This window comes from Perca flavescens, chromosome 7 (genome assembly GCF_004354835.1).
Source record: "Perca flavescens isolate YP-PL-M2 chromosome 7, PFLA_1.0, whole genome shotgun sequence".
Taxonomy (NCBI): Eukaryota; Metazoa; Chordata; class Actinopteri; order Perciformes; family Percidae; genus Perca; species Perca flavescens.
This window is the reverse complement of record NC_041337.1, coordinates 34,498,324-34,513,013: the sequence shown is the minus strand read 5'-3', so window position 1 is coordinate 34,513,013 and position 14,690 is coordinate 34,498,324. Positions and strand designations below refer to the sequence as shown.

At 41.7% G+C, this 14,690-nt stretch overlaps 1 protein-coding gene across 3 annotated transcripts in view; it reads left to right on the top strand.

Annotated features, from left to right (window-relative positions):
- plod1a (procollagen-lysine, 2-oxoglutarate 5-dioxygenase 1a) overlaps positions 1–14,690 on the top strand; it is a 41,539-nt gene that overhangs the window by 5,761 nt on the left and 21,088 nt on the right. For all 3 annotated transcript variants that reach the window (XM_028584144.1, XM_028584142.1, XM_028584143.1), the window contains exons 4-10: positions 1,413–1,576; positions 8,564–8,676; positions 10,600–10,663; positions 11,680–11,777; positions 13,065–13,166; positions 13,351–13,482; positions 14,018–14,139. In XM_028584144.1, the coding sequence (XP_028439945.1) occupies positions 1,413–1,576; positions 8,564–8,676; positions 10,600–10,663; positions 11,680–11,777; positions 13,065–13,166; positions 13,351–13,482; positions 14,018–14,139 (795 nt within the window). The remainder of the gene's footprint in view (positions 1–1,412; positions 1,577–8,563; positions 8,677–10,599; positions 10,664–11,679; positions 11,778–13,064; positions 13,167–13,350; positions 13,483–14,017; positions 14,140–14,690) is intronic.

Sequence of the window (14,690 nt, the reverse complement as noted above, 5' to 3'; positions counted from 1 at the left end):
GACAATTAGTTAAAAGCAGTGCTGAATAAATATGTTTTCAATTGTCTTTTAAAAATGCCCACTGAGCTTGATTCTCTTATAGCCTCGAGTAGCTATTTTTGCTGAACACTTTCCAAATAATACAGATGGGTTTAGGTTTTACAGTATCTTCTTTTTTGTCAGTGTTACTATTGTGTGATATTCTACCTGTATGTGTGTAGGTTAAGTCAACAATTCATGCATTACCACGCAAAAGTACAATTAGTCTTTTTTATTTAAAGTGCCCATATTATGCTAATTTTTAGGTTAATAATTGTATTTAGAGGTTGTACCAGAATATGAATACCAGAATATAGTTTAATTTTTTAAAAACACCATATTTTTGTTATACTGCACATTGCTGCAGCTCCTCTTTTCACCCTGTGTGTTGAGCTCTCTGTTTTAGCTACATCTTTGTTGGGAGTCGCACATGAACAGCACCTAGGAAAGGACTACTAGCCAGTCAGAAGCAGAATATGAGGGTGTGCCCTGACAGTACCTAGGTATGGACTACTAGCCAGTCAGAAGCAGAGTATGAGGGTGTGCCCTGACAGTAGCTAGGTAAGGACTACTAGCCAGTCAGAAGCAGAGTATGAGGGCGTGCCCTGACAGTAGCTAGGTAAGGACTACTAGCCAGTCAGAAGCAGAGTATGAGGGCGTGCCCTGACAGTAGCTAGGTAAGGACTACTAGCCAGTCAGAAGCAGAGTATGAGGGCATGCCCTGACAGTACCTAGGTAAGGACTACTAGCCAGTCAGAAGCAGAGTATGAGGGTGTGCCATGCTAGCAGCTAGGTGAGCATTATAACGTGTGTTACAAAGTGACCACGTTGGTCTCTGAAGTAAAGGCTGGACTACAATAGAGCTGTTTGGAGCAGTTGGTGAACAGTGTTTTCTGTTGGAGATGGTAAGTCCCTTTGGGGTGGATTTTGGGCTTTTTCACTTTGTAAACCTATAACATGCACAAAAAAGATATATAACACAATAAAGGAAAGGGGAAGAAGCCAAAAAAACATAATATGAGCACTTTAATGTGGGGAAGAATGGTTAATTAGCCCACTTGGTTTACGCCGAGAACGTAAGTAGGTTTTGATGTTTTCCCGATATTATATTACTCTGGAAACGGGAAATAGTTTTAATGGTTATGCCAGGGAATGCCGTTTCCCAGGATTTTAAACCCTAATGTACACATACTAACATCACAAGAGAGTGTGATGTTTTTCTCATTTAAGCACTGGTAAACACAACCACTGTCAACTTAACTTTCTAAATAAAGATCGCTGGCCTCTTATAAAGGCAACCCCCTTCATTTGTTTTATATGCGCCACTGGCTTCACACATTGCTGAGCCACACAGCGCAGTAAAGTTTTCTATTTCCACTCCCTGTTTCACACAGCTACGATGTGGTTTTCGCCTCGGGTCCCAAAGAGCTGCTCAAGAAGTTCCAGCAGGCCAGACACAAGGTGGTGTTCTCCTCTGAGAGCCTGATCTGGCCCAACAGACACCTGGAGGACAAATACCCCCACGTCATCGTTGGCAACAGGTTTCTAGGCTCAGGAGGTACGTGTACTGTATGTCTAATTACATTCTCTGCACGACATAATAATAATAATATATACTTTATTAATCCTGCAAGGGGAAATTACAATGTTTTCACTCTGTTGTTATTGTTATACACATTACACACAGGCCTGAATTAAACACACATGCTCAGTACCTATACATGCACTAATGGAGAGATGTCAGAGTGCCCAAGCAGTTGGGGGTTCAGTGCCTTGATCAAGTGCCCAGGAGGTGAACTGGCACCTCTCCGGCTATCAGTCCACCACCATACTTTGGTCCATATGGGGACTTGAACTAGCAACCTTCCGGTTCCCAACCGAACTCCCTACTCCCTACTGACTGAGCTACTGCCACCCACGCGATATGTATACTATCGTGCTACATACTTTTGTGTAAATAAACAATAGTGTGTATCTTTTCGCACTAAGCTGTAATTTTCAACGTCACTTCCTGAGAGCCTCCTTGCTGTTGTAACCATGGTAACCCCTGCCAACCTCGGCGTTAGCGGCTTCGTCAGATAACGCTTAAATTACTGAAAAAGGAAAGCAACTACACCAACAGTCGTTTAAATATGTAGAAATGTAAAGCGTTATTGACGTTACAGAGATGCCTTGGTTTCTGTCCTTTTGTCTGTTATGAACGTTGTCGTTACTACCGCATTGCATTGTGGGATATTTATGCCGGCGTAATGTCAAGTGTTTGCATACTGTAATATTTCACTGGAAATAGTATGCAATTCATGTACCATTAGTTTCATACTAACCTTTCGGACATACTAAAAAATCTCACACGTTTTAGCCTGCAGTGTTTCCTATATGTTGATTTGACCGTGGCGGCCCCCCACGGCACCATTTCTGCCCCCCCACCGTATCAGAAACAGGGCTGCATTGTTAGAGTGCATGTCGGAGAATAGGACAGGCACTCTGCAGAAAAAGGAAGAAAGGAGAAAGAGACGCTGTCCGGATGACTAGCCAGTTGAGATGGTGTGTGTACGTCCTTGAGAACTGTAAGTGGTATAACGTCTGTTCATTTAAGCCTGATCTTGCAAATTTAAATTAAGTTAACTGGTGATTTTCGTTGTTTGTGTTCTTCATCTGCGAGCTAAATTGCACGTGGCGGTTGATTCGATATAATAGTGATTGCTCACGTTTGTATTTGAGGTGCATTATTTACATGCTGAAGTAGTTACACTGCATCAAGATGATATTAATTAATAGTGGGTTTATTGTTATTTGCTACAGAATGCTATATGTCAAGATCAAAGTTGGCCTATATAGTAACTCAAAAAATACAGTTCAATCACAACTGAAAATATGCCTCATTGTGTGTGTGACACTAGAGGTAAATAAATATATTAGTTTGTGTTGCAGCAAAGTGTCAGTTCGTTTCATGGGTGAGGGAGTGGGGTGTTCGGACCTGTCCCCACTGCTAAAAAGATTCCTAAAGGAAACACTGCAGCCTACTAAATAGCATGTTAGTGTGGAATTTCGGACACAACCTATAGACCTCAACAGTCCTGCCCCTCCTCCGAGAGAGCTCAGTTTCCGTAAGTAAGTTTCCCATTCATTTCTCCAATCAACGTACATAAAGAGTTTTAGACCATGCCTTAGGCTAACCAGCTACAACGTGACTCATAAGCATACAACATATAATTTTGAGTGAAAAAACAAACAGAAAATTTAAAAAAAAAGTCAAAGGTACAAGACTGTGTACATATTTTCATTTCCGAGCGAAGGAACTACTCATCCCATAAACCACCGCGCACCACTGAATAATATAGTCGAAGACACAACCGCGAAAGAGCCTCATGAACAACTTCCAATCCGGCGACAGCCTCGCGCACGCAACATGTTCATTAAATGCATGAAGCAGTATACCTAGGCTAAATATTGTTTTGACATTGGCATGATAAAATGATTGATATGACTCATACGGTATGAAGGCTACAGTAGCCTAGCTAAAGTGAAAGGATTATGTTAACTAACGTTACCAACCTCCCTGCAAAACTCAACACAACTTTGTAGGTCTTGTCCCTCATGCCCACCCTTACAAAACCCACAAGCTGACCCTCGGACACACTACATTCAATAACGTGACCCGATTTGAAAGTGGTTTTCACCCCTTTGGACACCCTTGTTTTCGTTCTTGAAAAAAGCCATCATGGCAGCCAAAGGAGATCATGATAAATGCGCAGATAAATCTACCGTGGAGAAACGCAACACAGGTTTTTTTTTGGGCCATTTCCGCCTTTAATGATGAATGATTTTCCGCAATGAAAGGGGGAGAGAGAGGGGGAAGACATGCAGAAAATCGTCCCAGGTCGGACTCGAACCCTGGACCTCTGCGTCGAGGCATGAACCTCTGTATATGTGCGCCGACTGAGCTATCCGACTGAGCTATCCTGGCCACTTTTTTCTTCTTTTTAATAAAGATCGTACAGTAGACAGTAACGTTACAGTAGCCTACACAGTACAGCAGCAAAGACTCTTAACGGACTTTCGGGGGGGTTAACCAAAAAGTTACAGGAGTTCCACCGATCAGAGGCATCACTGTGGGATTGTGGGATTGTTCAGGATTGTGGGTAATGAAGTACTTATCCAAGACTTTGTGAATAAAAGATATTTATCTCAAAACAAGGTTGGTGCCCCATGAACTTTTGGCGTCTATATGAGCATATACAATCGCTTAGTCATGTCGTAGCTGGTTGTAAGTTTACCGTAAACGGTTACGATTTTATGGCTTTTATATATCCAATGGTCAATGGAGAAATTGTATTATATTCTTAATTCTGGAACTGGGAGTGTGCGGGACTGTTGAGGTCTATATGCCTAAGTTTTGGGCATCTCTCCAGCAAATGTTTTACATCTTTCTCACAAAGACTACAGATTATATAAAATCTCACAAGGGACTTTACATGATGAACTTACACCATTTTCAAACAAGTACACTTTGTAATACCGCCATGAATGTCTCTCAACACTTTAATTTTCACAAGCCGCTGGTGTGACTGTAGACATTAAGTCTACGAAGCAGTATGGCCGTTTCTTTTTATAGCAAAGAAACAGCAGGTCTTTAGTCAGCACTCAGCTCTGGGCTGAAGCAATAAAACCTGAACCTGGCAGTAGTCATTAGTAGAGGCAATTAGAAACAGTTGACTTCACTCTCCCGGGCCACGTTCAGCCCTGACAAAAAGTAGCAACGCATTTTTTAAAACTGAAACGGGGGTGCGTTGAACTAGAGCTGTAATCGGGCCTTAAAAGTTCGGCCCGACAAGGCAAGGCAAGGCAGCTTTATTTGTATAGCACATTTCAGCAACAGGGCGATTCAAAGTGCTTTACATAAAACATTAAAGAGCAGTTAGAAAAAAATTAAAAACAATAATAAACAAATTAAAAACATTAAAAGACAAGAATAAAATTGATAGTGCAGTATAAGAATAAAAGTTACAGTGCAGTATAAGAAATTAAAGTTAATAAAATAGATTATTTAAAGAAAAGCAACATCAAAAAGATAGGTCTTTAGCTTAGATTTAAAAGAACTGAGAGTTGCAGCGGACCTGCAGGTTTCTGGGAGTTTGTTCCAGATATGTGGAGCATAAAAACTGAACGCTGCTTCCCCCTGTTTAGTTCTGACTCTGGGGACAACAAGTAGACCTGTCCTAGACCACCTGAGAGGTCTGGGTGGGTCATAGTGTAGTAGACCTGTCCCAGACCACCTGAGAGGTCTGGGTGGGTCATAGTGTAGTAGACCTGTCCCAGACCACCTGAGAGGTCTGGGTGGGTCATAGTGTAGTAGACCTGTCCCAGACCACCAGAGAGGTCTGGGTGGGTCATAGTGTAGTAGACCTGTCCCAGACCACCAGAGAGGTCTGGGTGGTTCATAGTGTAGTAGACCTGTCCCAGACCACCAGAGAGGTCTGGGTGGGTCATAGTGTAGTAGACCTGTCACAGACCACCTGAGAGGTCTGGGTGGGTCATAGTGTAGCAGACCTGTCCCAGACCACCTGAGAGGTCTGGGTGGGTCATAGTGTAGTAGACCTGTCCCAGACCACCTGAGAGGTCTGGGGGGGTCATAATGTAGTAGACCTGTCCTAGACCACCTGAGAGGTCTGGGGGGGTCATAGTGTAGTAGACCAGTCCCAGACCACCTGAGAGGTCTGGGTGGGTCATAGTGTAGTAGACCAGTCCCAGACCACCTGAGAGGTCTGGGTGGGTCATAGTGTAGTAGACCAGTCCCAGACCACCTGAGAGGTCTGGGGGGGTCATAGTGTAGTAGACCAGTCCCAGACCACCTGAGAGGTCTGGGTGGGTCATAGTGTAGTAGACCTGTCCCAGACCACCTGAGAGGTCTGGGTGGGTCATAGTGTAGTAGACCAGTCCCAGACCACCTGAGAGGTCTGGGTGGGTCATAATGTAGTAGCAGATCAGAAATGTATTTTGGCCCTAAACCGTTTAGTGATTTGTAAACCAGTAAAAGTATTTTGAAATCAATTCTTTGAGGCACTGGAAGCCAGTGTAGAGACTTCAGTACTGGACTGATGTGATCCACTTTCTTGGTTTTAGTGAGGACTCGAGCAGCAGCGTTCTGAATCAGCTGCAGCTGTCTGATTGATTTTTTAGGGAGACCTGTAAAGACACCGTTACAGTAAAGACACCGACAAGGCCCGAGCCTGACACAATTCGGCTCGAGCCCGACAAGTACATTCTGATTGACAGCTTTTTAAAAGCCAGAACCCGTTTACGGCCCGACATTATTCAAATGTGCGCACACACACAGCTCTTTTGCCTTTTGCCATTTATACATGTTTTAATATCATTTATTCATGACTAACGTATGCTATAGGCCAGTGTTTTTCAACCTCATTTGAGCCACGGCACATTTTTTACATTAAAAAAATCCCACGGCACACCACCAACCAAAAATGTTACAAAATGACACATTGTAGCCTAATAAGATCAGAATCTGCATTTTTCATTTATAAAAATGTATCCATTGCTTTTGCAGGCTTACATCAATGATCTCGGCCCTACACACACCGTAAATCAACGTGCTAACCAAATATTCACATTTCTATTACTAATAAATACTTTGATAATAGATGCATAAATTCCAATGTGCTGTTTCAAATTCAGTGTCACTTTTGAAGATGCAACATATAAGGTAAACTCACAGCCCCATCGCTGTCATGACAGTAAAAACAAATATATATTTTTATTATTGTATTTGTATATTATTTTTTTAATGGCTCTTTAATGTTACATGTATAGCTCTTTGAGTTGCCTTGTTGCTGAAAGCTGCTGTAGAAATAAAGTTGCCTTGCCTTACAGCCTCAGCCTGTCAGTCAGTCCCCAGGGCAGAGAAACCACCGTTGAGCCTGGCTGCTCGTCTCCGAGGAAGTGTAACATCAACAGCACCGCGACCACTTTTGGCTCGCCATTAATATCATATTAAGTTATGAAAAACTGTAACTACACTTAAAACAACTTTATTTGCTTTTCCGTGACTCAGTGTGACTTCAACAAAACTCTTAGAGCCGACGTAGTTTGCATACAGCTCTGCGTGTGTGCGAGTGTGTGTGTGTTTGTGTCAGAGCTCTGCTCTCTGTCAATTGTGACAGATAAGCTTGTGCTTACGCGCTCTCAAGTACTGAAATTTCAACGTTTAACGTGTGAAAAAGGGGGCAAATTTACTGGTCGCACATGTGAGACTGGATGTAAAATTCAGTCGCACACTCTCAAATTTTGGTCACAGTCAGGAGCCCCCCCTAATTCTATTGACTTAAATCAACAAGGTCATTATTGCGCTATGCTGTCACCTACTGATACAGAATAGTATTTAATTTCTCTGCCAGTCATATTGAGGCACAGATGCTCAACAATGGCAAATTATTTGCAGTAACTCAATAAAAAAAGTTGTTGGACAAATTAAGTAAAATCTGATAATTTCTCACAGTGGCACAGTGGTTGAAAAATCACTGCTATAGGCCACTTGGAAGAGTCAAAAGTTTTCCACACCTCAGACTTTCTTTCTTTGTGGGTGCAACCAAAATGTAATCGCCAGAGTCCAGCCTCCGTTTCACCTCCTCAGCATCCATTTTCGCGCTAATAGAAACGCATCACCTGATCACTCATTTACCACGCAAGCCCGAGCCCTGAGTGTTAAATGATAGAAATCAAGACCGGGCAAAGATCTTCAGCTCTATGTTGAACACCCTGTTGTGTGCGTAAGCGATTTGCCGTTTTTACTACCACGAGTTTACAAACACATCTCTGCTGATTGGCTAAGACCTGTGACACACCCATCAAATGAGAGAAAACATAACTCAAAGCCAGTGGCATGCGTTTTCACTCCGTTCAGAGGAAACATGGCGTTCAACCAGGAAACCGTAGCTACCCGTTAGCTACGGTTTCCATGGCACACCGTGTTGTGATTTAACGTTCCCCAGTTCTGAGGTCTTTACACTGGCTTCCTGTCTCTCAAAGAACTGATGTCAACATACTTTTGTTGGTTGATAGAGCCCTGAACGGTTTATTTCTGACCTGCTGCTACATTATGAACCACCCAGATCTCTCAGGTCGTCAGAGTCAGAACTAAACAGGGAGACGCAGCGTTCAGATTTTATGCTCCACATATCTGAAACAAAAACGAGGAAAACTGCAGGTCCGCTGCAACTCTCAGTTCTTTTAAATCAAGGCTGAAGACTTTTTTCTGTTTGATGCTGGCTTTATTGCTTATTTCTTACACTGCACTGTAACTTCTATTATTGTATTTCATATCCGTCTTATTCTTTTTTTCAGTTTTGTTAATTTTAAATGGTTTATGTAAAGCACTTTGAATTGCCTTGTTGATAAAATGTGCAATACTAATAAAGCTGCCTGGCCTTGATGTGTGTGAACGTAGACACAAACTGAAAACAACTCTAAACTTCTACCACATTTTCTCACTTCCTGTCTGTTTCCTCTGGGTTGGTTTCTGTGCTCCTAGGTTTCGTTGGCTACCTTCCCAACATCAAAGAAATGGTTGCTGACTGGACAGGAGAAGATAATGACAGTGACCAGCTGTTCTTCACCAAGATTTACATTGATCCAGTTAAAAGGGTAAGCTTTTTTTCACATTAAAAGCCTTCCAGTAGCTAATCGGGCATTATAAACTCTTGTTCCTGGCTTTTAATTTAAAATATCTGAGGGACGTGTGAAAGAGAACAGTATTAGTTTAAAAAGAGATTTCCAGCAGAATAGTCAGTATCACATGACTCTGTTGTTGTACTAATGTAATTAATGCTGATACTGCTAATACTGAATTTACTTTGTGAGCTAAGGCTACATCCTTACTGCTACGTTTTGGTTTAAAAATGAATATCTTTTGCTACATCCACACTACTCTGGTGTTTCCGAGCCTCTAAAATGGAGACAGGACACAAACGGAGACCTTTGGAAACGAGGACGCACGTCATTCATTCTTATCGGTTACGTAGACTAATGGTGTTTTTCCATTACATGGTACCTGCTCCACTTGCCTCGACTCTACTCGCCTTTTTTGGTTTTCCGTTATGAAAAAAAAGTCCCTGGTACCTGCCGACAAGTAGTTTTTTTTAGTATCACCTCCATCGAGGTTCCATGCGAGCTGAGGCGATACCAAAAGGTGACGTGAAAACCTGCAGACTGCTGATTGGTTGGAGACAGGGATGTAACCTTATGAAAATTTAACCTCACGGTTATTGTAACCAAAATGATCACGGTTTTCGGTGTTAACGCGGTATTTTTAAAAGTGTGTTCAATATGTTCAGAAAGCACTGATAGGCCTACACAAGCTGAAATAGCTTCAAAAAGTGTAACAGTGTTTATTATATTACAACAAATGTTGGCAAAACCTAATCAAAAGTGCAGCTTTTAACATCAAAGCTCATGCTTCAGACTTAGTCCTCTTAGAGGGCTGATAAATGTCCTGAGTGCTGTCATCTCCTCCTGCCATGATTCCAACTTCAAGAAACGCACGTTGTGGGCTACGCAGTGCGCCTGCGCGGCAAGTTCAGGAGACTTGTATGAAGCTGGGAAGGATTAAACACACAGTTTCCACACCGTGGTAATCCACCATGATAATAATTATAATAATAATAATAATTGTTTTCGTCAACATTTTTATCGCGGTTTAGCGTTACACCGGTAGTCGTTACATCCCTAGTCGGAGAACATTTTCACTAATCACCGCATCATTACAGAAGCCTTTCAGTAACAGTTCCACCTCGTCGTCAATCCAAGCTAATAAATCCCTGCTCTTACTTTTCACCGTTGTTCTTTCTCCAAAGTATTTTCTATATTTCCAACTTAAACATCCATGATTTTGAAATGCAGAGTAACGTCAGACAACGCACGTGCCCAGTGTGTGTAAACGGTCATGTATACTGTATGTGTTGTCAGATGTGTTAATATGGACGGAGATTGATTTATTGGTTTATTTAGAAGGGGACAGTGCAATTTCATAAAACACATGAAGAAACATGGTTAAAAAAGCCAGAATTAGCCAAATGGCTATTTTTCATCTGTAGTCCCCTGGCCAAGATGTAAAAGAAGCAATAAAATACAAACATGAGAAAACATTAACAAGTCTATGGCGAATTGATAACTACAATAGAAACAGCACTGTAAAATACATAAGGTACACAGTACCTGTTACAATATTAAAACACACAAAAAACAAGTTAAAAAAGCTACGATATAAAATATATAATACAGCGCGATAGGCTCTGGTTTTAATGTTTATTAAGATTAAGTTCTGCTACTGGAGATAAAACTCTTATGTGGACGGTGATTGGTTTTGGTTTTAAAACGCTGCTCAAAAATGAACTCGTAGTAGTGTAGATGTAGCCCAAATGCAAGTCATTTAATGTTTTCTATCCAGCCTTTATTATTTGTCTGTGCTGGCCACATCCACAGCTATAATTTGAGACTCATTATTTCAGTAATGGCTTTAATCAACTTCAGTTCAACATAAACAGTAAAACTGTGTTTTCATGTTTTCAGAAATCCATAAATATGACACTGGACAGCAAATGCAGATTGTTCCAGAACCTTAATGGAGCCCTCGGTGAGTGATTTGAATTTAGTTTCTTAGTCCGGCAGCCAGGGAAGTTTATCAAGCAAAGACACAGTGTCAATATTATTGGCTACCGAGGTCACTGCTGCCATGTTAAAAAATGTTGAGGGTGGGCGCCCGTATATAGAGGCTTACTCCTCGACGCAGCGGGCCCGGGTTAGAATCCGACCTGTGGCCCTTTGCTGCATGTCATTCCCCTTCTCTCTCCCCTTTCATGTCTTCAGCTTTCCTGTCAAAAATAAAGATAAAAAATGCCCCCCAAAAAATTTTAAAGGGCACCCTTCCAATAACACCTTTTTAGAGATTTTATGTTTTTTATTATCCAGAAGGCAACTTCTTCTGAGCGTGACTCATGGCATGTCTTGCTCAGAATCTCTTGTAGTGCACACTTTATCAGTAATAGCTTTTGCAGAAAAACATTTAGTAAATGGACTGTGTTTATATTGCGCTTTTCTAGTCTTAACGACTACTCAAAGTGCTTTTACATCGCAACCATTCACCACTCACACACGTTCATACACTGGGGCCGAGGCTGCAACACAAGGTGCCACCTGCTCATCAGACGAAGATTCACACACCCATGGCGGAGCATTGGGAGCAATTCGGGGTTCGGTGTCTTTCCCAAGGACAGGGATTGAACCAACAACCTTCCAATTGGCAGGCGACCGCTGTAGCACCTGAGCCACAGCCACAAGAAGTTTGTAAAAGAAGTAGAGGCCGCATGCAGAGGGACAACAGAGATTAGCTAATGAGCAGGACCCATCTGATTTGATATTGTACTGAAAACTACAATGAATCAAATCACCAAGTGACACACTTTGAATGCAGAACGCAGATTGAAAATACCCATTGTCTCCCAAACAGTTGAAAGCACAGGAATATGGCAAAGTTGGGACTCCCCAGTGAAGACTGTTTGTGTGTGTGTGTGTGTGTGTGTGTGTGTGTGTGTGTGTGTGTGTGTGTGTGTGTGTGTGTGTGTGTGTGTGTGTGTGTGTGTGTGTTTCCAGACGAGGTGGTGCTCAAGTTTGAGGATGGGCGGGTACGAGCCAGAAACGTGCTGTATGATACCCTGCCAGTCGTCATCCATGGGAACGGACCAACCAAGGTACTGATAGGGCTGCTCGACTATAGAAAAAAATCATAATCACCATTCATCTGCATGTACGGCAGAACAGAAAATCAGCAAGCTTTCCCTCAAGTTACCAGCTAACTAACGCAAGCGGAAGCTAGCTAGCTTGGTTGGCCGAACACCAAACAAGATATTTTTAGGCGACCAAAATGTTCCAATTAACTTACATGTTCAAGTTAACTTTGATGAAGTGAAAACACACAGTGAGAGGGTCAAAGTTTAAGCTTAAAACACGAACAACACCCAAAAACAAGTTGAGGTCTATTTTAATGTCCCCAGTGTTAGCATGGTTAGCATCGCTAAGCCTCTGTCTTGACTGACAGGTCCCAAAGCATCCCCTGCTTTATCGCCTGTTTTAAAATAAATGGGAGCATCATTTACTAAATGAACATCATGCTGTGTTGAAGAAGACTTGGAACTAGTGATTGAGACCATAAACTCATTATGAAAATGTTTACTGGTAATAAATCAACGAGAGAAGTAGGCTCATTTTCTCACAGACTTCTATAGAAACAGACTTCTTTTTGGAGCCGGTGGAGTCTCCCCCTGCTGGAAGTTAGAGAGAATGCAGCTTTAAGGAGTCTCCCCCCTGCTGGAAGTTAGAGAGATTGCAGCTTTAAGGAGTCTCCCCCCTGCTGGAAGTTAGAGAGATTGCAGCTTTAAGGAGCTTCAGCATCGGCTTCACTTCTCAGACCTGGAAGTTGCCACTTAGGTGAGATGTTAATAGCGGCCTACTGTTTATTTTTACCCTGGGCCTCCAGGTGGATGAATACAGCCCTTGTGTTCGACAGCATTTTAACAAATCTAAATGCAGTATGGAATCTGATTATGGAAACTGCATTTTTAAATTCCAAATCTATTTAGTTCTACCTTCATAGTCTCGCATTGCCAGACCTTTTTCCACAGTGCTGCGGAGGAAGGTCTGGCTAGTCCACACAGCATTCCTGGATGGGAGAAAAACGTGCTCTGGTTTATTGGCATTTCTTTAAACCAATCACAATCGTCTTGGGCGGCGCTAAGCGCCACATGAAGTAGCGGTGCCTCTGCTAAATAGTCTCAGGAAGGAACTTGTTTTGGTGGAACATGTGTAACTATGGTTTTTATTTTTATTTTTAAAGATCAATCTTTTATTCTTCTTGCCAAGTCAGCCAGTCAAAGTACTTGTTAATGTTAAGAGTTTAAAAATCTGTAATTTTCTTCTAGTAAGTACTGGATATTGGACTGAGATGTGATAACCTGCATGAACACATATTTGTCTTCCAGCTCCAGATCAACTACCTGGGTAACTACATCCCCAACACGTGGACATTTGAGACAGGATGCACAGTGTGTCACGAGGACCTCCGCCCACTGACAGCTATTAAGGTCTGTTCACAGGCTTTTTGGTGAATGACAAATAGTCTTTGTGCAACATTTCCCACAACTACAATCAATATCGAGGCTTATTTTAAGTGTTCAGGCGTTTTATTCTGTCAACATTTGCCAAAAAGAAGTATTACGACCTTTCTCCTGGAACTCATACCATGCCCGTTTTGTTTTTTTCCCACAGGAGAGTGAATACCCTCTGGTGGTCATTGGCGTCTTCATTCAGCAGCCCACCCCCTTTGTGACGATGTTCTTTGAACGCCTACTAAAGCTCCAGTACCCCAAAAACAGACTCAAACTCTTCATCTACAACAAGGTAACAGGAGAGCCTTTAATACATAAACTAGGGCTGCTCGATTATGGAAAATAAATCACAATTATTTTTATATAAATTATTTAACATGATTACTCATTGACTTTTGGAAAATATTTAGCATATAACCAGTTAAACAAATCAACAATGAAAACACCTTCAACTGTGAAATTTCCCTTAATGCTTTTATTCTTTGACCTTTTTGAATTCCCCTTCAGAACACGAGACAAAATAAGAGTTTACTTGCAAACACAATGTGCAAAATAATCATTTTTCCCGATGACATTGTTTGCTTTGCTCCCGTCATAATTGCCACGGCCACCGGAGGGTGACACAACTATAAACGTAAATATAGGTCGTCATTGCTGCTTGAACAAACAACTTCTGGGAGCATTTTTCGTAGGATGATTGTCTCGAAAATGTGCAATCGTGAACACATGAATTGGTCCTGCCCTGGTGCTTCTTTCAGTGTCCGTAGTAACTCAGACTCCTGCTCTGCACTTTCTCTTCTATCTGTTTGTTTCTCCTCTTCCTCCAGGAAGCTCATCATGAGCGTCACATCAGCTCTTTCCTGAAGGATCATGGGAGCCTTTATCAGGATGTCAAAGTCGTCGGGCCTGAAGAGGAGATGGACGAAGCTGCTTCCTGCAACATGGGCTTGTGAGTTTCAAGTAACCAGATTTCGACTGTTTAGTTAAAAATATACATTTTTGTGTGATTAACAATTTTTATTTCATTTTTTAAACAACATACAAAACAACGTAAACACACCCTCCCTTCGTCATCATCATCCACCCAGACAAAAAAAAAAAAAAAAAAGATGAAACAATTATATACCATTAAACACAATAGTAACAAAATAAACCAGATAAACATACAGTATATATAAATGACAACACCATCAGCCCATCATACACGTCCCTCCCCAGCACAAAGCTTCTTAGGAGCTAGAGGTGTGAATCTTCACTGATCTACCGATTTGATTCGATTACGATTATCATGTCAGCGATTTGATTCGATATCTCGATGCATCACGATGCGTCAAATACATTTTTCTATTAAAGCCATGTAGGATAATTAATTCACAGCTTTTCAAGCTTCAAAAACCAAACATTCTGCAGTGCTCTAATACTAAATAAATTGGATACATAAAACTATACAGCACTGAGCACATGGCACTTCCTGAATGTGCAAAAACATACCAGAATATG